This window comes from Dermochelys coriacea, chromosome 13, assembly GCF_009764565.3.
Source record: "Dermochelys coriacea isolate rDerCor1 chromosome 13, rDerCor1.pri.v4, whole genome shotgun sequence".
In the NCBI taxonomy this organism is placed as follows: Eukaryota; Metazoa; Chordata; order Testudines; family Dermochelyidae; genus Dermochelys; species Dermochelys coriacea.
The window spans coordinates 26468496-26495886 of NC_050080.1; the positions used below are offsets into that span (position 1 = coordinate 26468496).

At 46.0% G+C, this 27391-nt stretch overlaps 1 protein-coding gene across 3 annotated transcripts in view; it reads right to left on the minus strand.

Annotated features, from left to right (window-relative positions):
* Positions 1–5018: 5018 nt before the first annotated feature.
* The window catches only part of TP53INP2 (tumor protein p53 inducible nuclear protein 2), a 57831-nt gene continuing 35458 nt past the window's right edge, over positions 5019–27391 (minus strand). Inside the window, exons 3-5 of one of the 3 annotated variants that reach the window (XM_038370190.2) lie at positions 19536–19574; positions 19229–19364; positions 5019–14675 (exon numbers count right to left, since the gene is read on the minus strand). In XM_038370190.2, the coding sequence (XP_038226118.1) occupies positions 14426–14675; positions 19229–19364; positions 19536–19574 (425 nt within the window). In that variant the 3' untranslated portion in view covers positions 5019–14425. Of the gene's footprint in view, positions 14676–19228; positions 19575–27391 lie in introns of all 3 variants that reach the window. The other 2 variants (XM_043495629.1, XM_038370189.2) reach the window with 2 other exon arrangements.

A 27391-nucleotide genomic window follows, 5' to 3' on the forward strand; every position in this document is an offset into this window, starting at 1 on the left:
AACTAGTGCAGCTGTTGTTGCAAAGCACGAAAATATTCAAAGCCTACTACCCCAGCCTTCAGGATGCATTTAATATGGACCAAAGAGTCCCAAAAGATAGCTTTTTCCATGTCCAAGTGTTCACCAAGAGGAAGATACTGCACAGAAGAATGCGGTCTGGAGACTTTCTGAAATCCGGTACCTGGAAGTTTTATCTGGATAAATATTCTGCGTTCAGTGGTGACTTGTTCATGTGTACTACATGAGAAAGTAGGTCAGCCTTACTGTGCTGGGAATCTTTCATGGTAAGAAATTGAGGCCTTGTCTGTACTACCGCTGTAAGTCGACCCAAGTTACGCTACTCTAGTTACGTGAATAACGTAACTGAAGTCGACGTAGCTTAGGTTGATTTACCATACTGTGTCGCCGGGAGATGCTGTCCCGCCGACTTCGCTTACTCTTCTCAAGGAGCTGGAGTACCTACTGGAGTTGTCCAGAGAGCACTCCGCGATCGATTTAGTGGATCTACAGTAGACCTGCTAAATTGACACCGCTGCATCGATTGCAGGGCCGATCTAGGTAAGTGTAGACATGGCTTCAGACACAAGTCTTCCTAGGTTGCCTGTTACCTTGCACACAGGTGATTTTTGACAAATATTGCACCTTGTAAAAAATGGTCTGTGGAACATAAAGTGGTAAATAAGCTGTCTTGTGGCAAAAATGCCAAATGTTGATTGGTCAGGGCCTGCCCCAGAAAGCTGAACTTTTTGCATATAAAACCCAGAGGGAAAAATTCTGTCGTGGGCTAGGGCCAAAGGGCAGTATATGTTACCTGTGTACTGAAACTATTAACTTTCCCCAGAGAGCCACATTCACTCATGCTCTTTTGATACCTTGGATTACTGTATAAAATCAGTTTCTCCCCAAAAAGGTCTACCCACTCCTGATGCAGGGATATTGAAGAGCCAGCGGCAGGCAATATGGCTCACAGAGATTTTGCCAAAACCCTGAAAAGGGGCAATTATTCTACCTTTTCACTTCCAACCTCCACACTTCTGCTTCCTTGAAATCCTACCATCTTCAACAAGTTAAGATGTAAAACTAAGCTATTTTATTATTTCTGTTTCATACTTATGAGATCACACTGCACCTGATTTTGTTCTTATTGAAGTCGATGGCAAAACTCCCAGGGACTTCAATGAGACCAGGATCAGACCCAGGAAGAGCTCCACATCATACGTGTCAGTTTCCATAAAACCTTAGTGTAAGTGGGAACCCAGGGTTTATTTATAGGTTCTTTAAGTCTTGCCTTACATTTTATTTGTTATGCTGGTGAAAACTCTTGGGGTGATATTTGTGGAAACTAAGCTCTCCTTTTTCCACAGAACAGATGCAAGTTGTGTAATGGCAGTGCAGTCTTCATCACACAACCCTACCAATGAGTCTAAAACTTGAGGGACCAGACCTATGAGGAAGGGGTAATCTGATCTCTTACCGTGCCATTCTTGGCCTTGCTGCTGAGGTTGCCAGCAAGGCAGTCAGTTATGGTGAATTTTTTTATGAATGGAAGCTGTAGCAAAACCACAAGACTTAGAGGCCCCTAAATCACCCTCAGATGTGAATTATTTTGGACACTTTTGATCTTGAGGTAAGAATTGCTGTATCTCATAACCAGTCCGCTAAGTCATTCAATCCCCCCTAAATTTGCTTTTCCTGTGAAAATGGCTGTGACTTGGTCCCCATTTTTGTTCTGGATATCTAATATAAAACTTACCTCCTTGTTCCTGAAGCACCTCTCACCACAGTTTGGAAATCCTAGACTCTGACAGTGTGTAACTCAACTGGCACCTGTGGTTAGGATTTCCACATATAAAATGTTGCAGAATGTGTCTTTGGACTGCCAGGTTCTGTTCTGACTCTAGGGCAGTTAGCTGTCAACATGTTGCAAATGTTTAAACAGTATTTCTTCTCTGTACCCTTCTGGGCTGTGGTGGATGGTGCAAATGCGCTAACCTTTTGCATTATTTATCCCTCCGTGTGCTCCGTAGGCAAGGGGAGCTGATGATCCTCTGCTGGTAGCGCTAGTTTGGGATTTACATAGGCTGGAAATGGTTTGATCAAAGAGGCAGCCTTGTGGAGATGATCAGTGTAGGGTTGCCACCTGGTTTGTGGGAGAGGAAAAAACAAATCTAGTCTGAGTTTCCTACCAACCCTTAAGGCTCATTTATGCAGGGAAATTTACCAGTATTACTAGACCTATATAATTTTACTGCTATAGTCAGTCTACTAGCCAGTGTCAAGTTCATTCTTTTCCACCCTGTCACTGAGATTTGTCTGCTTTGCCTCTTTTCATCGCTATCCCATTTTCTTTGCCTTCTCCCATCCATATAAGCCTAACCAGCTTTGTTTCTGATTCCTGCTGTACTGCTAAGGGTGCTGCTTTCCTTCCGGAGAGTCCAGTATGCCATTCTCCAGACTTCGCTAAGCCCAGATGCCTCCTGTAAACAGGTTAAAATGAAACCCATCATGTGACTGGGATGTTGTGGTAAACATAAACATACGATTGTGCGGAGATAGCTTAGAAAAAAAACCTACCCTCCACTTTGGATGGTAGCAAAATTCTGCAACTTACTATTCTTTTGTTTAAGGACAGTATTCTCCACCAAGCCTCAGAAAAGGCCATTAGTACGAAGGCTGTTAACTCAGTTTAAGGTCTCCTGCCATTGTACCCAGACTGAGATGTGCTGTATCAAGAATGCATCACTTTGAGGTTAAGGTTTTTATTTTAACATCTTCCAACAGATTCCCACTGTCTGCATGGACAAGAACTGTGATTAGCAGCATGACACTTTTTATTTAAACTTCTTGCAGGCTTATGAAATTGAAATCTGTGTTCTGATCTGTACTGACATATAAAACGCTGGTGCTTCCCTCATTAGGGCAGTGCTTAGCCATCCTCAGGGAACAAATACTTGCTACAGTCAGTGAAATATCCTACTGGATTTTGAATGGTAGATGTAACCAGTTTTACTGCACCTGGTTCCCTTTATGATTTAAAACACACACACAAAGTATGCTTTAAATGTATAGATTTTTTTTTTAATTTCTTGTGGTTTTCCTTTATATTAGATTTTTTTTTTCAGGACACCATTACAGTCTAACAACCAAAACCATGTTACACACACACACATCCCAGGCAGTTGTGTCCTTCGCTCTGTCAACATGTTTCAAATGTTTAAACAGTATTCTACATGAAGTAGACTCCCTCTTTCTACGAGCCTTGCTTGCATTGCTTTAATGTGTAGCACACAAGAAGGACGTATTTTGTTAGCTTTCTGGTTTGAACTAGGTTTCCTTCCTACAGTATAAGTGATGTAGAAAATGGGGCTATTTTTTTTTTTGGTCTTCTCAAAACCCCTGTTTTAAAAGTTGTCCTGCTATTGTAAGGCATACAATAGATTTTAAGGTTTAAATCACCCTCTCAGCTGAACAGAGCTTGGGGGGAAAAACCCTACTAGGAGTTTAATCTGCTTGGTCATCTGGGTTGTGCTCTAAGCAGGTCAAATGCGCACACACTCAAAATGTGCAGCTTGTCTGAGTGAAGGGAGGGGAAAGGAGGTGGCAAAACCAGAAAATGTTCTCAAACTCATTTTAAGAAGGTCTAAGGCAACCCTTTCAAATCAAATAGTACCTTCTCTTTAGATAAGCCTTTGGAAGGGAGAAAAAATGGATTTTTAATACACAGTGTGTTTTGGCAAAGCGCTGGTGGTAGTCATGTCATCTTTATACTCTCTCTTCACCCTCAAACTGGTGGGAAATCCGATTTTAAGCAAGAGTTCCCAAAGGTGTATAGGGGATTTACGTACCAAAATAAAGGTATTTGGGAGCCTAACGCTGTTGGCTCCTTTGAAAATCCCAGATCTATTTTTTTCAAAATAACATACGGCTGCAGATTTATTTCTTTTTATTTTTTTTTAATTTAAATTCCCAGTCGCTTTTTGCATAGGACTTTAACTATGGTTCCCTAATTGGTTACCAAACCATGCAAAAGGGTGAAAGGCACATACACAGTCAATACACTATGAAGAGGTATAATGCATATAGGAGAGTATTGTGAGTATAATACCTAGTTGTGGGAGTTGAGACAGCTATATCTATCTATCTATCTATACACAACATATTCCAACACTCAAATGCTACATAGGAGATACAGTTATGATACAATAGAAAAGAATATTCCTATGTTGCTGTTACAGTGTGAGCTGTACCCTTGTCTCAGGAGCGGTAAAAGCCGGATTTTGAAAGCACAAAAGTGAATTAGATGCATGTTGTTTGCAGTGAGAATTGGGTGTTTAAAATAGTTTGTATTTTTGGTCAGCTTTGCTCCCCCGCTCGCTCGTAGGCAAGAAGGAGTTGGAACAGCAAAGATGTTTGGGGTTTCTCAGACAGGTGAACCCTGTACAAGTTACATGCTACTAGGGTGTTTTGTTCTTCTCTAGCCACAAGGAATAGGATCTCCCACATCCTGGAGATAAAGGGTAAAACCCTGGCTCCACTGAAGTCAAAGGAAGCTTTGCTATTGACTTCACTGGAGCCAGGCTTTCACCTAGAATCTGAGTCTCCCTGGGAGAAGACTGAGCAGTGGTAGTGGTGGTGGCTGTTAACGATGAGGGCTAGCATAGACTCCCTCTGACAGAAGAATCCCTAGTTGCAGGCAGCTAGTGTGGAGAAGCAGCAGGTGCTGAGCTAGAACGATGAGCCTGAGATCTCCGAGCCTAATCAGGCAGACCTATTATTAGGGGATTTGGTGTAGCCCAAGTGGGTTTAGACTGGTAAGGGCTGAATGTGTCATTAGGTGCTAACCCACATCCTCTACTTCCTTGTAAACAAAGGGGGTAGGGAGGTGGAAAGAACTTGAAGCCGCAGGTGTTTATTGAGCAAAGAAGGAATAAGTCAGCATCAGTTTGGATACTAGATGGAGCTGTTCCTTTTTTGTATAACCATCTTTTTGAGGAAAATGAGAGATATTTTTTTTTAAATTAAATTTCATGAGCTAACGTTTTAGAAAAAAGGGCTTTTGCACCTGCATCAAGGCATAAAGCCAGAGGCTACAGTGAGGCCCTTTAAAAATCTGACCCTGTGTTTCTGATTGTCAAGAGTGCTGTCGTCCTTTCACTTCTGTACTCCGAAAGCTGCCCACTGTTGCATGTTCCAGGTGCCAGGCTGCCTTTTGGGGGGTGAGCAGATGGGGGAGGCAGCATCTCCTCTGGTTATGAGGGTTCACAAAACTCTCACATGTCAAAACAAAAGTGATTTACTAACTATGCCAGAGAACTTCGTCCTCTTCTCCCCCCCCATTTTTATTTATAAATAGACTTTCTTCTGATCTCCCTGTTCCCCCTCCCATTGGCAAAACTCACAGACAGTTCAGTGGAATGAGAGCTGGGCCAAGGAGGTGTTCACAGAATGACTGTATCTCTGACAATTCACAGGAACAACTGCGCTGCAGGAGAAATGGACAGCGGTGAACGTAACCAGTTTGTCCTTGCCTGCCCCTTCCCTCAAGCTTTGGAAACAGCTTTGACCGCATTGGGGAATTATTTTAACTTCCCTTCCAGAACGGGTCAATCCTGATGTGAAAGCAAGCCCTGCTTATGAGCCACTTTTGTCACCAAACTACATAATACTCAAAGGTTCTTCTAGAATGGCCTAGAGGAAGCACCTAAAACTGAAGGAGGAAAGACTATGGTTGGCCTGGCTTTGATCCTACATGGGAGTCAAAGTGGCCAGAGAGAGGTCAGTGGGGTTAAAATGGTGGGCAAGGAGGAGGCTGGCCAGAGAGAGGTCAGTGGGGTTAAAATGGTGGGCAAGGAGGAGGCAGCCCAGAGAGTCTACAGAAGAGGTTCCAAAGGTTCCCTAGGGCTACAGAAGAAATTCCACACGCTTGACCTCAAGCAGTTTAACTTCTCCTCTTTTCCAATTCAATCTGTTTAAAGAGAAAGTAACCAGCTGACTATAGGGTGTGGTGCACCCTCATTGCAGACAATGGCATCATACTATTCTCTGTACCGTTAGGTATCCATGCCATGAAAGAATGGCCGCATTCCTGAAGAAGTTCAGAGCTTGGGGGAGTAGATGCATCGTCCAGACATATGCTGGTCTCCCATCTTATTTTAAATCATGTGTGCTCAACCTGAGGCTCTCCAACAAGCCATGTGTGTCATTAGTTAGATGGGTGAGGTGTCCCAAAGGTTGTTTCTGTTGTAATATAGCATTACACTATGGAAATGGTGGAGAACCACTATCAAGGGGAGTGACTGCTTTGTTAGCTATAGTTAGTGACCATTGCCAAACCTTCACTTTTTACTGCAGTCATATTTGTCTATTTATTAAATAACAAAAATATATGCTATCCTCTTTTGTTAAAAAAGCCACCTCTTCCATAACTGGAAGCCTCCAATTTCAGCTCCAATCCATGCAAGGGATTTGGGCTGGGAATTATCCTAGCCAGGCACCCTTGCAAACATGGCCTTTTTACATCTGAGGGGAGTTTGCGTGGTCTTCACAAAACACTAATGGATTTCCTCCCCACGTGAGGTTGGGGGGGAGAAAAGAAAACTGCTCCACATACAGCTACACCCTACTTTAAAATATACAGAGAGAAGTAACAGGGTCCTAAAGAGAGGAACTTTGGGATGAGCTACATACCTAAACCTATACTTTGCAATATTAAAAGAAAGGGGCCATGCTAGAACGAATTGACTTTCCTCAAGGCTGGGCTTTCCCAGCAGAGTGGATGTCTCGCGGAAGTGGTACTTGTAGGTGCTGGTGTTGAAGTACTGGATTTCCAGGACAGCTCTGCTGGTGGGTGTGCTTTCCATGGCACCCAGCTTGTCGCCCAGCAGGCGCTTTTCACCACCCTTTAAATGCAAATGGAACACGGCCAAAATGTAGGAGGCAGAGTCTAGCATCATGGACTGCTTGTGCGTTTGTGATCAAGGACCAAGTGGTTGAAATGGCTGCTGTGACCTGCTTTTGAATTCAGCCCCTGAACCAGGATCACTCTGCTAGGGCTGCCTCGGAGGTATGTTATATGCAGAATGCTAGAATATGTGGCTTCAGACTTGGCCCTACATTCATGTTTTAAAACAAAAAGGGGGGGGGCATTTCCCCAGCTTTCTGATGGATGCTGAAGGGCTGCCTGGGGCCCCACTGAAGCCAACGGCTAACCTCTTGTTGACTTCAAAAAAGTAGAGCCAGTGGTGTGCAGGGAAGAGGTTGAGATTCCCTGCTACTAAGAAGGGCAGGATTTACTGCTGCATGGCAGAGGATGTGGGTTCTGATTCTACACCAGGCTGATTGTGGGAGAATCTCTGGGCAGCCAGGGTCAGCCAGGCAGAGGCTGTATTTCCACACTGGCTCTGGCCCTGGCTCCCCTGGAGAGGAGCTCTGCAGAAGAGAGAATCTGGCCTGGGGCCATCTTTCCCTTTCCATGTACATTCTACCCAGTTGGAGGGGGAATGACAGTCACCCCCCTGGCTCCTCCCCCCCCGTCTGCCCCATCCATTGCATAGAGCCTGACAGGCTGTGAGAGCTCTTCTGGGTCATGTGGGTGAGTGGGGGAGATAGTACCTCACAGGGATCTGGCTCCTGGGCTCTAAAGATGGGCAAGACCTATTAGAGGATCTACTCCATTGCACTGCCCATGCCAACTGTGTCCTCGGCACTAGCCCGCTGAGAAAGCAAGAGCCAAACCAACCTTACTTTCTAAACAGACGTGCTCCCAGCACTTTATTTTCCATCCAGTGTCTTTTTTTTTAAATGTTTTAAAAAAAATCAGAAATGATATTATTCCTAAGAGAGCGAACAACCGTCGCAGTGCCCCCTCCCTACTCTCAACGCACTTTATCCAAACCATTTTCCACCCGCCTGACCCTATCCTGCTCCCATTGACTCCGCTGGGAGCAAGATCTAGCTCAGAGTTTGTGATTCGTATGGAGCACAGATCCGTTGTTAGCTCTGCCTCTGAGCTCTTGGCATTGCCACCAAACCCTTGGGGGCTTTGATGCCCTCTCGAAATATATTGCTTAAAAATAGCTAGCTAGATATTTCCAATAACACTGGCATAGAGGAGGAATAAATTGCATTTCAACAACTTCCATGTGATTCCTGGGACCCACATGAGTGAAGTGGGTGTGCCACTGCGTGGCCCCATGGCTAGTATGTGGACACTTGTAACTTTAAATCTGTTACACCGGTGCCAATCAAATTCTTTTCTTCCTCCAAAAGGAAGCCAGTACTAGCAATTCATGCTAAGAAAATAAAAAGACATCCCAGTAGGTTTCACAAATTCCTTTAGGACATGCAGATTACTATCCACAGCCTCCCAGGAAATAAAAGAATGCATCAGAATCAAATGGTTCTAAAATATGGACTTTTAAAGATCCCAATGCACGTGTTTGTCCCTGAGTCCATGCTGTAATTTCCCCTACACAAATAAAAAAGAAACTGAAAACTCAGCATAGCCATTAAAGTAGGAGATCAGAACAACACTCTCCCAGCCAGAGGTTGGTTGGTTTGTTTAACCTTTCAGTTGGGAGAATCACACAACTAACCGCCAACTGGAAATACTGAATGCAAAACCAAAACCAACACCGTACATCCATTCTGGGTTTTTAAAATATGTACACATGTGCACACAAAGGTTCTGTGTTTTAAGCACCTTTTGTTTGCTTTAAGATAAAAGGAGAGCCATCCAACCTCAGTGGGAGGAGCTCTGCTTGATCGTTAAAGAACTAGGACAGGAAATTTGGTAGCAGACCAATACTTCTAGTGATCGCTCTTTTATAAGACAGGCAAATTGCAGGGCACCTCCAAGCACAGTGTGAACACACCTCTGCCACAGCATTAGATATTTGGTCACACTTTATAGCAGGTGCATTTATAATCAGCTTATAAAGGGTTAATAAATGATTCATAAATTCTGTAAACACATTACAGAGAGGACAGTCTGTGTTTTAGATGCTTGCAAGCCATGGTAATAGTAACCTAGTGACCTGTCTAACAATGGTTTGACCTCTCAGTAAAATATTATTAATCATTGATTAACCCTTTCTAAACTCTTTTAATATAAAGTGGGATGGTAGTTTTGCTTGGTTTCCCCTGCTGACTAGGGATAATATGATGCAGTTATGCAGAACGATGACATCCAAGCAAAGTTCCTTGCATTCTCTGTCTAAAAAGAATAGAACTTAAGTAACAACTTTAAACATTAAAAATGAACCACCACTGAAACAGGCAGTTGTTGGGCTATTGGACTCAATGCCTCTGTTTTAACAGCACTTAAAGCCTGGGCCGGCACTACTGAGGGTGACTAGAGCTTCACCATTGACTTCAGTTGCTGCTGGATCAAGTCCTAATTGGGTAGTTTCTGCTTCACTGTCTTGGACAATTAGCAAGGGTGGGAGGCTTTTAAAGAGGGACTTCTCTTACTGGGAGAAATGATTGCGAGCAGCTTAGCAGACACAGGCATTGTAAGGTGTACAAGATGAGTAGCATTCCCCAAAGCAATTTGTGTTTCTAGGAAGCTTTGCTCTCTCTCTTTCTCTCTCTCTCTTGCAGCCATTCGGCACCTGTTTGGTCTGCAAGACACAATGGTCAGCTCCAAATATCACAAGCGTTATGGGGGCTTTGGGCTCTGAGCCTGGGTGACATCATCATGTTAAATTTGTGACATCACTGTCATTTGCAGAGTGCCTGAGGCATGTTGTAAGTGGAGGTGTAGAACTGTGTAACAGTAACAGATGGGAGCTGGCCTGGGGGCAGAAAATTACTGACCTCATACCGCTCTTTATTGGTGGCTGCTCCAGCAAGGAAATCTCCCTCTAAAGCCACCTTATGTGCATGAAACAGCCTAATGCTGCAGAACACATTGACCAAACAGCCTATGGAAAGGAGAACTGAACAGGGGATGCAGGGGGGAGGAGACTTGATGAGCATCCAAAATTTAACCCTGTTCCTACACTGCTGCTTAAAAAATTCTTAACTCTACCATGGATATTGACGTGCTTAGGCAATAGCTCCTCCTCGCCTCTGCAGGAACTTGAGTTGGCATTCATGTAAAATGCACTAGTCCCAACTTGCATCAGGGCTCACTTGAGAAAAAGGCATTTAATAGGAAACTAAGGATGTGAACAGCTGTAAACGTCCCATCAAGTCAAGACATTACCAGTCTCAGGTAAGGAGTTGGCTGCAAATGAAATAATAGACGTGTTGCCATCTTTAACCCACACCTGGTAGGACTTTCAGCAGTGAGCAGATGAAGTTCTATCATGCTACTCCCTGCTCCAACACGTGGAGACAATATGGAGCTGGAATCAAACAACTGACAGGGGTGGGGATCATCCAGACTGTGGGAAATAACATTGGCGCTTCTCTCTTTCTCTTAACTGCTGTTAAACCGTCTTGCCAAGAGATTGTGCACATGAGCTCAGCTGCCTCTCCAGTTGCTGACAAGGGTGCAAAAGCAAAGAGGAACAAACAGCTGATAGGAATTTTGCTGTTGACTTCAATGAAAGCAGGGATCAGGTTCTAAAAATCAGGTTCCTATTAGAGAGGGGGCCAAGCTACAGAGCTCTGAGCCAGCTGGAACGTCAACAAGGTTTGTGTGTGTTGGGGGTGGGGAGGTGTTCAGGTCCAGCATATTGGTTGGGAACTATCTCTAGTTACTATAGTCACCAATGATTCAATCAGAAATAGCTGCCTTTCCATTAGTACAGGATGATGTTACTGCTTTTTAATCTTTGCCAGGCACTGCTCTTATTTCTCTAGGCGGGTTAGAATTTATTTACATGCTGTGTGAGAACTTTCTGTTCAGTTGTGTCATGAGGGCAGCAGGGCTTTGAGTTTGGAGACACTAATAATAGTCATGTGCAGAACTTTACAAAAGCCAAACTGGGAGAGTGAGAGAGAGTGGGAGAGGGCTGCTTCAAACAATGGTTGATTACGCTGAAGAACAACAAATATAAAATATGTTTAAAGTAATCCCATTTGTCTCCGTATTTTTAAAGGCTCCCATAGCACCGGCATTTTAGCTAGATCTTGCAGGCACAACGGTATTAGCCACTCTCTGGTCTAACCAGGTCTGTTAGCCTCCATTCCTGGAGGCTGGTAATTGTAAGTTTATTGCCTCTCAAAAGTCTTAAGAGCTCAATTATTAGACATTTTAAAAGTGGCTCTCACATGGTGGAGGCCCACTATTTACAATTATTTTTAAAAATGCAATTTCACAAAATCTACTATGAAGGTAAAGGTTTGAATAACAGTTTATAGAAGAAATTCCAATGAAAGTGGTTTATTTTTGGAGCTCAACATGGCCTTGCATAGTGGAAACTCAAACTCAACAGCATTGTGAAAATGCCGAGCACTGGAACGCGAGCCTGTCTGTGAACGGGAAGTAGATAGTCTAGTTTCGTTCCCCCGGGGATGAAGTGCAAGCAGTAAATAAAGAGAATTAATGGAGGAATGTGATTTTCAGACAGCTTTGTGGTTTTACTAATCTCGTATTATTAATGTACAATTTTTTTAATCTTGACAGTGGCCTTTTAAGGATAAATATGTTGGTCCAAACCCAGGTGTGGTGTATCAGTATTAAAACCACCAGGGATGAATATGGCTATTCATGTCACAGGGCACAATCTTTAATGCAGTTAACCGACGGTTACTCTATTAGCCCATTCTGACTACGGAGATGAAATTCTTCAACTGCACTGAACGCCTAGAACTTTATTTCCCAACAGAAACTCCCTATAGTCCTGTAGGGACTATCAGTCTAGTGAGCGTTAGCCCTGCCTGTAACAGTGGAATAGGGCTGCTGCCAAATATACCTCTTCTTGGGGGACTTGTATCTTTTTCCATCCAAGTAGGCACAAGTTCTGTGCTACGCAGTTCTCAGCCTTGGGCTTGCACCTTCTCAACTGCTCCAGTTTCCATTCTCGTTTCTTATCTCCCCCTCTCTCCTGCCTTTCTTTTCTCCCCAGTCTCTCTCGCTTCCTCTCTTGTTTCACATCCTTTCGCTACCAGCTTCGACATACTTTACCACCTCTGTGACTAATGCACAAGCCCCTTTCTGCGCTGTCCTCCCGAGCCCTGGACGGGGCAGCAAACCACAGGCTGTTATACTAGCATGAAGGAGAATTGCCATGCCTGGGGGTTTGACTGATGGGTTATGTCCCAGCATTAGCTTCAGGATCATGCTGAAGAAGTATCATCATCCGAATGGTGGGCTGGAAGCACTGAGATGACAATGCTAGGAGCCCTTGGGATTCACTGCTGCCTTGTGTCTCTTTTGAGTTGAAGCCCTCTGGCCAATCCGAGAGCTGCAGGGAGGGAGTTATGCCCAGTTCTCTTCTGTCAGAAAGATGCATCAGCCCAAGGCGGGCCCCTTAGGGAGGACACAAAGGGAGCTGGGGTTTACTCAGAGGCCATTATTTCCATGCACTAACTTGGCCTGATAGTGCTGTGGTTGCCCTGCTGCTGCTCTGTGGATGTCTCAGAGTTGGATGGTGGGACTGCTCTCCCCTAGCCCTTCCCTGGCACTGAGGCTGGACCTGTCCGCTGGGAGTGGCTCCTCTAACAGCTCCCTGGAGGTGGAGGGATTTACACAATGGTGCTTTGTGGGTTTGTTTCCAAGGGTCCAGATTTTGACTGAAAGTAAAAAACACCAAGACCTGTTTGGACACATACAGATCACTGGCTTCCCTGGGGCATCAAAACCAGAAGAGCCCAGGGAGAGCCTTTTGCCAGAAATCCAGTGATTTGGACAGACCGAGGAAATGATAACCCAGTCTAGTGGGTAGGCCTTCTCGTTCATTGCTCAACCATCAGCTCTGAAGTTCTAATATGGTGTTTACAATCAATCAGATAATCTGCCCCCACAGACTTCTGCCCAGCCTGTTGCCTGGGATAAGAATTCTTTATTTCAATGGATGGGAGCTTTTTAAGGGCTTCATTGTAAAATGAAAGTAAGTCATTGGTGGGGAGGGGGTTGGTTCTTGTTGTTTTTTGCTTAAGCTGATGAATGTTCCTGACCATTTCATGAGGCAGATTTGTTCAGCCTTTCTAAAGACCACCTGATCTCTACCTTGTGTTCCACACGCAATAATCTGCTTAGAGCTGTGACACTTGTCCATTGAGCAAAGCTGTTTGGAGTGGGTGGACCAAACACATTGTAAGACACCCAACTGTAACCTGAAAGCACCAGAATAATAAATGGACTTTGCACTCTTTTTAAAAGGCTGTGGGAAATTAAGGACTACAGTAATACTGCACAGGCTTGATTTCCAGAAGCACTGAGTAGCTGCAGCTGCCACGGATTTCAGCTGGAGTTGTAGATCCTCAATACTTCTGAAAATCAGGTCTTAAATATTTGCTAGGAGATGCTCACGCAGGGTTCTCTTTACTCCAGCATGGCACCTCTGAACAGAAGGCTAGATAATAACAGCATGCAAGTAAAGATCATCAGTGATACCACAATCCCAGCTCCCAGGTTAATTCAAAGAGAGGATCTGATATACAATCCAGTTTTTAAAGTGGGAGGGGAGAATGGTCCTTATTCCACATAAATTGTTACATTTTCCTGGAATTTGGGCTAATTTTGTTATTTCATTCCAGTTTGCACTTGAACCTGGTATCTCCATTTGTGACATCACAATCTGTTCCATGGCGAAGAGTGTGATGTCATAAAGAAAGGCACTGATGTCACAGGCTCCCAATAAAACGGCAAGGGACAAAGGAAATGAAGGGGCATCTTCACCCTCCCATAAATTCAGCGTAACATTGGTGTTAAGCTTAGTGAAAAGTAGAGCATTCACTGGGAACACCAAACTTGAATTCAAATACTGGTAAGCATTGCAAGAGCTGCTGGAAGAACCTACTCAAGTATTGGGGAGGGAAGCGGGGAGCTGGGGAAATACCTCCCATCAGGAATCGTTTTTCCGAGGGTAACTGGTTGGACACAAGTTTTTCCAGACACTTTAGCACTGATTCTTTTAAATCATTTCTTGGCATTTAAAAGCTGCCCCCCCCCACGTCATTAGCTTACGGGAGGGTGACGTGCCACCTTTCTCTCCTGCTCAGCGTCAGAGCGAAAGCTACAGTGGTGGGGAGGAGAGGAGGGCAAGGTATTGAAGTGGAGAAGGAAGAAAATAATAAGTAAGTAAATATACACGCTAGTGTAAAAAGGGGAGTGAAACCGAAGGAGAGCCCAGCAAGGATCTGCGATGGAGCATCACCAGTTCAGAAGAAATTGAAACGCGTCTCTCATGAGGATAGGTTTATTCCAGAGAAAGGATGAAGACACCTCCACTGGAGAAAGCATCGCAAGATGGGAGGTGAAGCTTGAGAGTTAAAAGGGTAATGCCCCACGGTGCAGACTTCCTGAAGTAGTTTAGTAGTTGTACTGGCGCTGGCATGGTTGGTAGACAAAGCTGCCCTGATGTTTGGCCCACCGGGGGTGGCGCTCTCTGGCGCGGTTCTGCCGCTGCATGACCTTCTGACTGAGCTTGTGCTTCTCCACCAGCTGCTTTGCCCGCTGGATCCGACGGACCTGGCTGACTTTCTCCAAGATGGCAGCTTTCGCCGTGAGGGAGGTGGGGTGGTGTGGGGTGCGGCGCTCCAGCCGGGGTTCAGGCACGTCCCTAGAGAAAAAGACACGCTCGTTAATGGTCAAGCTCAGGATGACCTCAGATAGGTGAGACACCACTTTGCATTTCCCTAGGGCACAAAGGGGTCGACTGCCAACTGGAGTCACACGAGACTCCTGACAGCTCCTTTCTGAGTCAAATGTGCAAATGCTCACGTAACAAAAGAAGAGATGAGCCCCACGTCAGGCTCAGCACACCCAAGAATTGTAACGTTGGAGGTTGCATGTGATACTATGGTGATAGCACCATGGAAATAGAGCTATTTTTCCAAGATCAATATGGCAGGTTAATTCTTTAAAATGCTCGTATTAACCAGGCTGACATCCCCTTTACAACCACTTAGCTGGCTTTGCACGCATGTCTTATAGACAAACACACATACAGGGACAAATTTAGAGGCGATTCTAAGGTGGTTTCTTCTAACCTCTCAGCATGCAAATTACTCCATCTTATGCTCCCTTTGATTTAGTAATTGGCATTTAATTGAGACCCTTCCCCTACTCATCACCTCTGAATTTGGCCTGCTATCTCCTGTAAACAATGCTGTTAAAAGCCCCTTACAAGGCCAATGGAATTATGAGTGAACTGGTCCATAGGCCAATCTGCAATAAGCAGAGTTGTTAAAAGGAACAGGACTTGCCCTGATCAAATGACTGGCGTGGTTAATCCAGGTTCCTTTAGCATGGATATCTCAGGGGGAGAAGAGAGCTTCCAAGTCAGCTGCTGGATCAGCAGAAGTGCGCCTCCAACAATGAGGGAAATCAAGGACAAATTGAGCTCTCCTCATTTCCTCCCTACTTTTAACTATTATTTGTAGCCATTTTGCTTTATATTTCACCCTCTGCCTTCAAACTTCCACTGACTCCAGCTGGATCAGAATTTGGCTTGATGAAAGCAGAGTTTGCAAAGGGCAAATGAAATCCCAGCCGATGATGCTCAGCATCGTCCTCTGAGACTTGCCCTGGGGAATTTGCTCTTGAACTGGGCAACGCCTCTCTGTGGTGCTGTATAAATAATAACAATGTATATGGCCCGCACTCCCATGGAGTGTTAATGCCATAAGCTATTGAGCGCATGGCTGGGCCTTAGCCCAGTTTGCCTTTGGTGTGTATGTTCTGTTGTGATACTCTGGTAACATGTCCCGAAACACTGAGCAGCCTGTGTGGCTTGTAACTTGCCATGTGGCTGCACTTCCGGGCATTGGTTGTGAACTCTGCGGCTGCCAATGGGAGACTGTGTGGGACTGGAAGTAAGGATTGCTGCTGTCTCCCAGGAGGGTCCCCTTTCCTGGAAAAGCAGTGGGCTTTAGTCCCTTCTCTGGGGTTATTTTTCTGCCTAGAAGTGGGTTGGGGGGAAGCGAGAGCTCAATTTGCAGGAAGAACAGCATTCCAGAGTGGATAATTTTGCACTCAGAACTAGAACTGCACTGCAGGACCAAGGTGGAGGAGACATAGATGAGATGAGATGAGGAGGAAAAGCCAACAAATATCCTTCCTAAAGAGCAAAAGTGGTAAATTCCGAGACACCAGCGAAAAGTGTGTGGAGCCACGTCTATTCCAAAGCCTTATTGCCACAGGATCGTTTTCTCGCTGTCTGGTTTTCTGCTGTAATGATATAGGTTGTATGACTGAAAGAGTGTGCCCACACTGCATTGTTTACGCCATCTTAAGCTACTTCCCTTCTCAATCACTGCATTCACAAAGCTCTGTACTTTCTGGAAATAACTGTGCACCATTCTGGACAGATATCCCTGGTGCAATGTTCTGCTGCTAGGGGCCCAGCATTCTGGGCTTTTTCTTGCAGTGCATTGTGGGTGTCTATTGGAACCTACTGGAATTCTGGGATTTGGGCTCAAACGAACAAGCTCCTGTGATTCCCTTCCTAGCATCCCATAATATGTCCATTGTTTGAGAACAAGCACTATTTACAAAGTGCTGCCCGGCAGCATGGAGGAAACACTGCTGAGTGCTGTGACCCTGACTGTCATTAATATGAACAGATCGCTCCTCACACGTATGGGCATCCACACAGCCAGGTAGCTTTGGATGGGTTAGGAGACAGCTGCAGTGTCACAGGAGGGCTGGCCCCTTTAAATGAAGCAGGTCCAGTCCCCCTGTGCCAGAACAGGTGCTCCACCTTTGGCCAGTTCAGAAGGCAGAGCAGCACCTGGGGCTAATAAGGATGAGGGAGGAGATCTCTGAAGACAGCTGTAGGAGGTCCTTGGGGAAGGCAGGGGAGCAGTGGAGGGGCTTATCAGCTGACATCTCCTTCCTGGAGAACTGGAGCCAGAGGACCCAGGGGAACAGTGGAAGCATCTCCCTGCTGGCTTGCCTGAGATGAGAGATTAATGAAACGGGGGGATAATGAACGTTCCTCAAGTGAGGATGAACTCCCAGCTGAGAAGCCAGCGAGGGGCAGGGGGGATTTGCATTGGGAAGAGCAGAGTTGCATTCCAGCTGGAAGGGTGTCCTGGCAGAAGGACAGGAGAGGACCTATGAAGAGCCCAGGTGCTGTGGAAGATGCTGGAGCGCAGCATGTGTTGTGTTAATGGACTAGGTGCACTGTGGTGATAAATAGACTATGTTTGGGGACTTTCGCTATGGATTATTTTCACTGTTTGTAATAAACCTGTCCCAAGGGGGAGGGGGATTATGATTGAGGCAAGACAGCCTGTCATGGAGTCCTTCGAGGGCTGAGAGGGGAAGTGATGGTAAGCAAGGTGCTAGGGTATCAAGGGGCACTTGGGGATAAAGGGGAATCATTCACACACAGTGATGCTGTGTCAATATGGCTAGAGGAGGAGGATGAAACTGAACAGTTATTTCTGTATGACCCTTTCCTGGAGTGACTTCACCGGACTGAGCTCTGCTTCTGGGCTTGGCAAACTAGTCCTGACTTCTTCTGGTTTATGTCTTCTGACTGCACAATGAATTAGATATTGGGTAAGAGATGTAGCCACTCTATCACTGCAGCATCATCTGGGGACATCAACGCATCCATCCATCCATCATCAAGATGCTAAGGAAGGAAGTCCATAACCAGATGGCATGCTCTTTGTTCTTGAGCTCCACAGGGATGGGACAGGGAGATCAAGAAGCCCCACAGTAAAGATGCAAGTTAAACTGCCAAAGACCACAACATAACAGGACATGGGGGACATATCAGGATGCTTCATGTTGGCTTCTACCATTAACTCCCCAGGAAGGGGGGAGGATAATCCTGACAACTTGGCCAGTGGCCTGCTAACAAAGTTATAGCATTGACTGTTGGGACAGGAGAGTAATGGAGAACTGGTGGTGGCAGCACTTCAGGCTGTGGGAAGGCTCCTTTCCAGGAGATCTCTGTGGAGTTCACTCCGGAGCTGCAGTGCTGGAACAGGAGAGCTCCTTTCAGCATGGAGAAGTGCAGGGTCATCAACATCTGGAAGCTTGCCACTCTCGATTGCTGGTCAGGCTGGTGTGGGTAGATCAACTATTAGGGCTGTGAATGGAGGTTCCCAAATTGTATAGGAGCCATGGATGGGACCCATGTGCCTGTTCCTTGCCCCCACATCAGTCCTCCAAGTTCATCAACAGCAAGGTCAAGTTGATTACTGTGGAACATTCACCAATATGAATATGGGGTGGTCTGGATAGGTCCATGATAGTAGAGCTCCTTTGCTTTCTCATTGCCCTGGGCATGACCCAGGGATGCCCCATCTCCTGCATTTTCTCTGCCAGCTTGTTGATCTTGGCATTCAATTAACTGCTGTTCACAAGGTCCTGGACATGCTCCTCTCCCCAGAAAGCGAGAAGTCCAGGCCCTCCTGACAGGTCCATGTGGAAACACAAGGCATGGTTTGGTATGTGACTCTGAGTGTGTAAACTCTCCACAAGCTGGAATTGCAAAGGGACATGCCTGGCTGCCAGTTAAACAGGGAGAGGACAGCCAGTCCAGGTGTCCCCAGAGCAACAGAGGGCAGGCAGGGAAACAGACAAGCCAGTCCAGGCTTGAAGCTATGCAATGTGGGACAGCAGTGGGAGAACTGCCAGGTCTGGTGTAGTTAATCCGAAATAGGGAGGCACCCACATGAATCTTAGACCATATTAACTCTTTCCAGTGTAGAGTTCGGTCACTTTCAAAGCCAATGAATGAAAGTGGGATAGGATCCTAGATGCAAAAAGCAAAACAAAGAAAAATCCTTTTGTGGGTACCAAAAATTAATGTTGTAAGGAGAGACCATTCCCCTGGAAACAAGGCTATAGAGACCATGGACCATCCTCCCACCCTTAATATGAAAGTCTCTCTTTAGTGTTTTAGCCAGATGGCATTGCCTGGATATCTAGAGCGCCCTAGCCACTGGGCAAGGCCTGTCCCCAGAAACTGCAGCGCTAATCCCAGCTCTGCCACAGATTTGCAGTGCGACCTTGGGCTAGTCTCTTAACGCCTCCATTCCTCTAACTCCCCAGATGGAAAGCAGAGATGATGATACCTGTCTGCCTTTGCCATGAGCTACAGACACACCATGAACTATTATTACTATCCACAGCGACCCAGGCTGGACTCACCCTTCACTGATAGGTTCGTCAGGGCTCTCCCTTTCCACCACAATGCTGTTGCTGGTGACGTAGACGGACATGCTGGGGTGTTCAATCAAGAGGTCCTCCATGGGGCTGCTCTCCAACCTGACAGGGCTGGGGCCTTCTGCAGTAAAACAGGGGGGAGGGGTGACAAACCAACTCTCGTCCATCAAGCAGGGGTCGGGCTGGGAGGGCACAGGCCTGCTGACACAGTCACTGAGTGAGTGGGGCGACGAAGTGGTAGGTGTGGGGGACCCAGGATGGGACTGGGAAGTGCAAACGGAATCCCTCTCACCTACCCGCTGCTCTTTGCTTGGGGCTGAAGTGTAACTATCTAATGAGAGACAAGAACCACCATCCACAAGGTGGGAGCAGCCAAAAAAACCACGGTAGTTTGAAGCCATGCAGAGTGGGTGCAGGGCAAGGAGGGCAGGCAGGGTGAAGAATAAAGAAGCAGAGAGAGACACACACATACAATATACAGTGGGGGTGGGGGGGGAAGGGAGGGAGAAAAAGGGGGCATTATTAGTAAAAATGACACCCCAACTGCATTATTGATTTTTCTTTTCAAATGATAAAACCTTTACTGAAGTATAAACCACCATGCAAAATAAAAACACCACCACAGCAGAGCACCGCCACCTCGATTCAGCCAAGCATCCGTGTGCCCGAGGGACTGCTAAGAATGATGAGAGCACCAACAGGGAAAATCATGGGGGACTGGTCTCGCTTGTGCTTTGCTCTCGGACAGACGTGCTCTGTCCACCCCACCTAACCCAGTCACGGACTGGCAGGAGTCAGGAGGAACCTTATCCCATAACTGTGCCTGCAGGGCTTCTTCCGCCTTCCTGTATCCAAGCAGAGCATTCCCAAGTGCTAGGCTACACGGTTATGGCAGCACCAGACTCAAGACAGGGGACTCCCTTCCAAGGTGCATGCTCCCTGAGCTGGTTGTTGGTGGTGGAGATGGAGGCATATTGGAACTGGATTCTAAACCTGGACAATCTAAGGTGATGTGGCCAACACTGTAACTTAGCAAGGAATTTTAACCAGGTCCCCGGACCCCATCATTGCTGTGATGTTGATGGGGACTTCCTAAACCTAAATGGCAGCTGTGTCATAATTTATGGAGCTGCTCAGACTGTCTCTAATCTGTTAGTTCCTCTCCCTGTTTCCCGTCATCAGTTTCTTGCAGCTTAGGTGGAAGAGTGCGATTCCAGGGCGCTCTCGCTCTGATATTGGCTGTGTTATAGCGAAGGAAGATGTTATTATGGCTAGGTTCAGTCAAGACTGCCCCGACCTCTGCTGAGCTCCTCGGTGTGCTTCAGGCATCAAGAGATTACTGGGGGCTGGTCTAGGGAAGGGGGAGCCCTGAGCAAAGATCTATTTGTGCAGTCTAGCGTTCGGCCCCTCTGCGGGTTGGCGGGGTGAGTGAAATTGGAGCGGAATGCATGTCTGCAGCAGGACAAAGGGAAGAAAGAAATATGAAAGCACAAGGTGCTGGGCAGACTTTCCATCCCTAGTTTGACACTGATGCCTTCAATTAGTCCCATCAATGATGCATCTGCCTACAGTGAGCCACTGTGGTCCAGTGGGGGCTGGGAGAGCTGAGAGCCGGATTTACTGCTTGCCCTTGTCACTGAATCACTAGATGACCTTGGGAAAGACCATTGATCTCTCTGCCTCACTTACCCCAGCTGTAAGGCATGGTTAGAAAAACCTTAGCCTCCTTTGTAGACTGCTTGGAGATTGACGGATGAAAAGAGCTATATAGATGCTCTGTATTAATTTCTTTAAGACCAGCATGAATGTCATGGGTGACCATAACAACAATGGGAGGCAGTGTGGAGTAGTGGTTAAAGCAAAGTCAAGTCACAATCAAAATCCTGGCTGCTATCCTCTATTTTGCCACTACCTTCCTGTGCAACCTTTAGCAAATGACTTAAATCCTCCATGCCTCAGTTTTTCCTTCTGTACAAAGGGCAGAATAACTCCTTCCTTACAGGCGGTTGTAAAAGGCCTGGAGAGCCTCAACAGCCATAGTTTTTTTTTAAATTCTAAGAAAATAATCATTTCAAAAATGCTGGGTCAATTGTTCATCAGCCAGGGCGAAAGGGGCGATGCCGTTTGGGCTGGGAAAGCGCAGCCAATGGGAGACTTCATTTCAGGGGACATATTTCCAAAGGGCTTATGCTGGTCCAGAATTAGACTTTCCATGCAGCAGGGAGTCATTCTCCCGGTCCCTGGATATTGGGCTATTAATAGTTGCCGAGAGGCCTGACTGGAGATTATTTAGAGACATAAAGACAAGTTTGGAGTGGTTCGGGTTGCTTGTTTTTTTTTTTACTTCTTGGAACCTCTACTGCTCGAGCCAGTTGTGTAACTGAGAGAAGAGGGGAGGATCCTGGCTAAACAACCCTCTGATCCCCCAAGCACTTGGGTTCCCATGGAGGCTTCCTTCCAGACAGGCAATAAGTGTAACTGTGACAGGAAGTGGAAGAGGAACCTAAAATTCCCAGGTGAGCTGCAGTTTTCACTGAGCAAATAGATCAGAATGGCCTATGGTTTTGCGCTTGTGGTACTCAGCCATTCAGGCTGGGCAACTAGCACCATATGTGTGATCCTGCCAGGTCACGGGCATTTAGGACTCTGCTTTGGCACAGACTCTTCCTGCCTCCTTTCCCAGCCTGTGACGGGGGGGGGGGGAGGCTGGCACTTTAAAGGGAGAGAGGGCTCAGCTCACCTGTGACACCGCTGATTTGCTGCCCCAGGAGGAGAGAATGAATTCAGCAATGTGAGAGAGGGTCACGTGATTAAACCAGGATGGGAGGGTTAGACAAACAGAGGCGTGTGGACAGCCAGGGGGAGACCGTCAGAAGCTGGAGAAAAGGGAAGGTGCGGGGTGTGGACTCCAGCAGCTCAGAGAGCAGGAAGAGACAGCCTCTGATGTTGGGGTGAAGAAGGCTCCTCTCCAGGATCAGGAACCTATGTGAATCTGCACAGCTTGGGGGAGAAGGCCTGTGACATGCCTCAGTGGGGAGTGATGGTGGGAACTACAGACAACAGACCCTCAGGTGGGGGAACTGGACCCAACTGGCATCTGCGTGGAAAAGAGTTTATTTGGGCTCAGCAAAGTAGAAGCTGAGCAGAGGAATTTTGTCTTAAATCTTTTGGATTGTGTGGAGTTCTTAAGGGGTCCTGAGCAGAAGGGGAAACTGAGGAAGGATGCGGCAGAGCCGCTCTGGGCCACAAGGAGTGCTTAGGAGGCAGCATACCCAGCCACATAGCTTTCCCCTCTCCCCACCTATCCCAATAGACTCTTCTTTCCCATCCTACCCTCACTGAAACTCTGTCCATCCTGGCTCAAGCTGCCTACTGCTGCTCTCCTGGTCTGCCCCAATTCGCTACTGGCTGCTACACCCAACCCCCTCTGAAAGCTGGGCCTGGACCCTCAGGGTCCAAGTGGCTCATCAGTTGTGTGAGGGTCTCACAAAGCCAGGCCCAGGTTGGGGCTGGAGAAGGAAAGGAGGGACCCATTTGAAATGATCTAGCTAAGTGACCTGGCACACAGAAATGAGGCAGTGAGCAAGGGACAAAGACGTGAGTAATGTTTAACCCTATGTAGGTGGCTTATTGGGCCTTTGTCATTACAGTTTTAGATCATAGGGTGAACCTGGCCAGCTTAGCCTTCAAGTGTTTTGAATAACTCCAGTCTCCAAAAGAGGGCTGGAATAAATTGATCCCTGACAGGCAGGCAGAATGCAGAGTAAAAGCTCATCAGCCTTTGATGCATAAGAACATAAGAACGGCCATACAGGGTCAGACCAAAGGTCCATCTAGCCTAGTATCCTGTCTTCCAACAGTGGCCAATGCCAGGTGCCCCAGAGGGAATGAACATAACAGGTCATCATCAAGTGAGCCATCCCCTGTCGCCCATTCCCAGGCTTTTGGCAAACAGAGGCTAGGGACACCATTCCTGCCCATCCTGGCTAGTAGCCATTGATGGACCTATCCTCCATGAACTTATCTAGTTCTTTTTTGAATCCTGGCAAGGAGTTTTACAGGTTGACTTTGTGTTATGTGAAAAAATACTTCCTTCTGTTTGTTTTAAGCCTATTAATTTCATTTGGTGACCCCTAGTTCTTGTGTTATGAGAAGGAATAAATAACACTTCCTTATTTACTTTCTCTACACCAGTCATGATTTTATATACTTCAATCATATACTCCCTTAGTTGTCTCTTTTCCAAGCTGAAAAGTTCCAGTCTTATTAATCTCTCCTTATATGACAGCCGTTCCATACCTGTAATAATTCTTGTTGCCCTTTCTGAACCTCTTCCAATTCCAATATATCTTTTTTGAGATGGGGCGACCACATCTGCACGAAGTATTCAAGATATGGATGTACCATGGATTTATATTCAGGGGCCCATTGGTGGGGTTCTGGCAGGAAGGCTGTGGCCTGCACGACATCGACTGCTGGTTGTTAAGGGGACTGTTTAGGGTGTGTGCATGCATGTGTGCATGCACCTGACAAGTGGGGATTCAGGGCCTGTCCTGGATTTCTGTCAGTTTGACAAAATCCAACGTTCCCCATTCCCCTCCCCATCCCTGTAAACCATCACAGGCTTAGGCTTCTGGTTAGCTGAGCCAGAGACACTCACAGCAGGGTGGCTGAACTGGGTGCCTCAGAGACCTCCCCACATGCTGCTGACCTGACCTCCTCCACCCAATGAGTCATCAGACATCCCGCAGAACCAAGAAATCATCTGGCATTTGCAGGCCAGACCAGCCTTCCAGTCAGTCCTCGCCCACTGCAATCCCATGCACGCCCTCTTGATTCCCCAGGAACGCTCTCCCGGCCATGCACTGCACTGTCTCCTCCTTCCCAAAACATGTAGCCCAGTTTCTCACTTGGAAAAATCTGGTCGCCCTATTCCAGCTTGTTTCTGGTGTCAAGTGTCAGTGCTTGCTAAAAAACTGGGAGGGAAGGTTAAAGTCTCATCCGTGCTGTGGCTTTTAGACCCATCACCACATTTGGGCACTTTCATAAGAGTGAGGCCAGCCCAATACTTCTGAGGGAGGGGCAATGCCTGATCCCAGGGGTCTAGCTCATGGTTAGAGAGACTAGCTCTCTTCAGTCTCCTTCCACCAAGCAAAGGGTGCCCTGATGATAAGATAACCAGGACTTGCTCTTTGTGCCAGTTGGTAGCTTTATTCTTAGTCTCTTTCCAGGATATCTAAAAATATCTGAAAAGGAAGAGTGACTCTGGTAATAAAGAGGCTGCCAAGGCAGCGGCAGGAATAGAAAGGCAGTGCACAGAGGGTTGTTTCTCAAGTTCTCTACTTAAGTTGTGAGCAAACGGTCCTAAGCGGTCATTGCAAATGGCTGAGTGAGCTAATCTACCGCCAAAATGAAAAGGCACAAACTATTTTAATTAAGATGGAGAAGCCCCGTCTCCACGGACCTGCTGCTGACAACTGCTGTCGGCAGAAGGGCCCCTGACCAGGGTTGAAAATGGTAAAGCTTAAATAGCAATTTCCAAGTGCGACTCAGTGTTATCACCTAGACACGGCGTGGCCTGAAGCTGTGTTGGGAATAGTTTCGCTTTCACTTCTGGGGAGCAAAATGGCCTTAGAAGTGAAACTATTTCCAAACACTGCTGCAAAGGACTGCCAGCCATCGTGCGGCCTGAAGCGGTGTTGGGAATAGTTTCACTTCTAGGCGAACAAAACTGCCTTCATAAGCACACAAGAAGTGCCGTATTGGGTCGGACCAATGGTCCATCTAGCCCTGTAACCTGTCTCTGACTGGGCAGTGCCAGAGCTTCCGGGGGAGGGGAAGCATGATTTCTGAGAGCCTCCATTGTGCACCATCCCGACAGAGATCAGCTGATGCATGTAATGAGCTTGGGGTTCATTAAACAACAAACCAGTGAATGAGAAAGGAATCAAATAAACTAGAGAACTTCTGCGGTGAACTGCTGTGCACAGCTACACTGGGTTCTCAACCCCAGCTCCCAGGGCACATCTCTAAATTCCTCTATTCATAATACTGTCCCTTATAAGGGAGTATCTCTAAATTATAATCTTCCACAAACATATCTCTACATCTTCCCTCTTAAAAAAGCCCAGTTAGCTCTTATATCCATATATATAAACAGCTACTGACTATCTAATAACACGTGCATTAAATTTGCAGCCCATCTAGTACATTTCCATAAAGCAATGTGTCAACTATCTAGAGAGGAGAAATTACCAGCACATCACTCTGGAATGAGTCTTTACCACTCACTTTCCTCAAATACCCCTTCTCCCGACAGGTTGGCAAGTCTCTATGAGTCTTTCAGGATGTTTAATCTCCTTCTCTGATCTTCTCAGTATCAGCCTTTCATTAGAGTCTGAGTTGTTCTCTTGCTTCCAACCCATTTCTCCTTCGCCCATTGATAAATGATCAGTTGGGAAATGCCAAAGTCTACATTGACTGTCAATGTTTTGGAACTTTCTGGGATTAGTCTTAGATCCCTTCGATTACTGTCGAAATGTGTCCTCCTGATCTGTCTGGAACACCTAAGACCTTGGATGCAGCTGTTCTTTAATGTTACTTCTTTGGCCCCAATAGAGGTGTGATTCCTCAAGCACACTCTATCACCCGGGTTAGGAGAGGGAAGATCACAGACTCTTTTGTCAAAATAAAATATCTGCTTCCATTTATGATTTTCTTTCATCTTCCATATGTTTTCCTTGTTATGAGATTTCAACAAGTTATCAGTGATTGGTAAATTAGATCGGATCCTTCTTCCTGTTAACCGCCGAGCTGAAGAAAAGCCATTCTCCAGAGGTGTACTTCGGTAAACCAATACAGCTTTACACAAATCACCCCCACTGTTAAAAGTCTTTTTCATAAGGTTCTTTACTGTCCATAGACCTTTCCACAAGTCCGTCTGATGGGGAAACATTTGGATGTGATGTTTTGTAATGAAAATTCCAATTTATGACAAATTGCCTAAAATCTTCACTAGAAAATTGCTGCCTATTATCACTAAAGATTTCATCTGGAATCCATGTCTGAAGAAGATTCCCTTCATGCTGGCTATCATTGACTTACTATTAGTACGGTGCAGTGAGTGAATTGCTGGATACAGCGAATAATAATCTGTGACTATTAAATAATCCTTTAATTGCCAGGTAAATAAATCAGTGCCAACCTTCTCATAAGGCCTTTGTGGAACTGGATGAGGTCTCAGTGGCTCTGCTAGTTGACATGGCTTGTATTTCAAGCAGGAAAAGCAGTTTCCTACCAAATTAGTAATGCCGTGATTAATCCGCGGCCAATACAGCACTTCTTGTGCTCGTTGTTTGCACTTAACAATTCATAAATGACCCTCGTGGATCTTCTGTAGCATTTCTTTTTGGAGGTTCATTGGAATTACAACCTTACTGCCCTTGAAAATCATGCCATCTATCAGAGGATGTTTGTGTCTGCAATTTCAATAGTCCCTCATACTTGGACAGCAACTCCTTACTTTTTCAGGTCGCTCTTTAACGATCACTTCTTTTAATAGCCCAGTGATTCATCTTTCTCTGTTTCCCCTCTTATTTGTCAGTTTCCTGTTAGCTGCGGGAACTGACTTTATAATCAGATCTACATAGATTTGCATCTCTGTCTCTAAAGTCTTCTCTGGTTTCGTGGGAGGCACTGCTCTGGAAAGTGCATCTGCAGTGAAAGTGAATTTACTGGGCATGTAGGTCACAATCAAATCATACTTTTGCAGCTTTATCATCATTCTTTGAATCCTTAAGTTCACTAAATAACTCTATCAAGGGCTTATGGTCCATTTCAACATCCACTGTCTGTCCATAAATATACTGATTGAATCTCTCACAGGCAAACAATATTTCTAAAAACTCCTTCTCAATCTGTGCCTATCTGGTTTCTGCCTCAGACAGTGATTGGGATGTATATGCCACTGGTTGCCAACAATCCGCATACTTCTGTAGAATCCTGGCACCTAACCCAGACTGTGAAGCATCTGCTGAGAGTTTAACAGGCCTTCCTGGTGCATAGAATGTCAACACTGGTTCCTGTATCAGTTGTTGTTTTAAACCTTCCCATGATGCCTCCTGTTCTGCACCCCAACACTGTTCATTT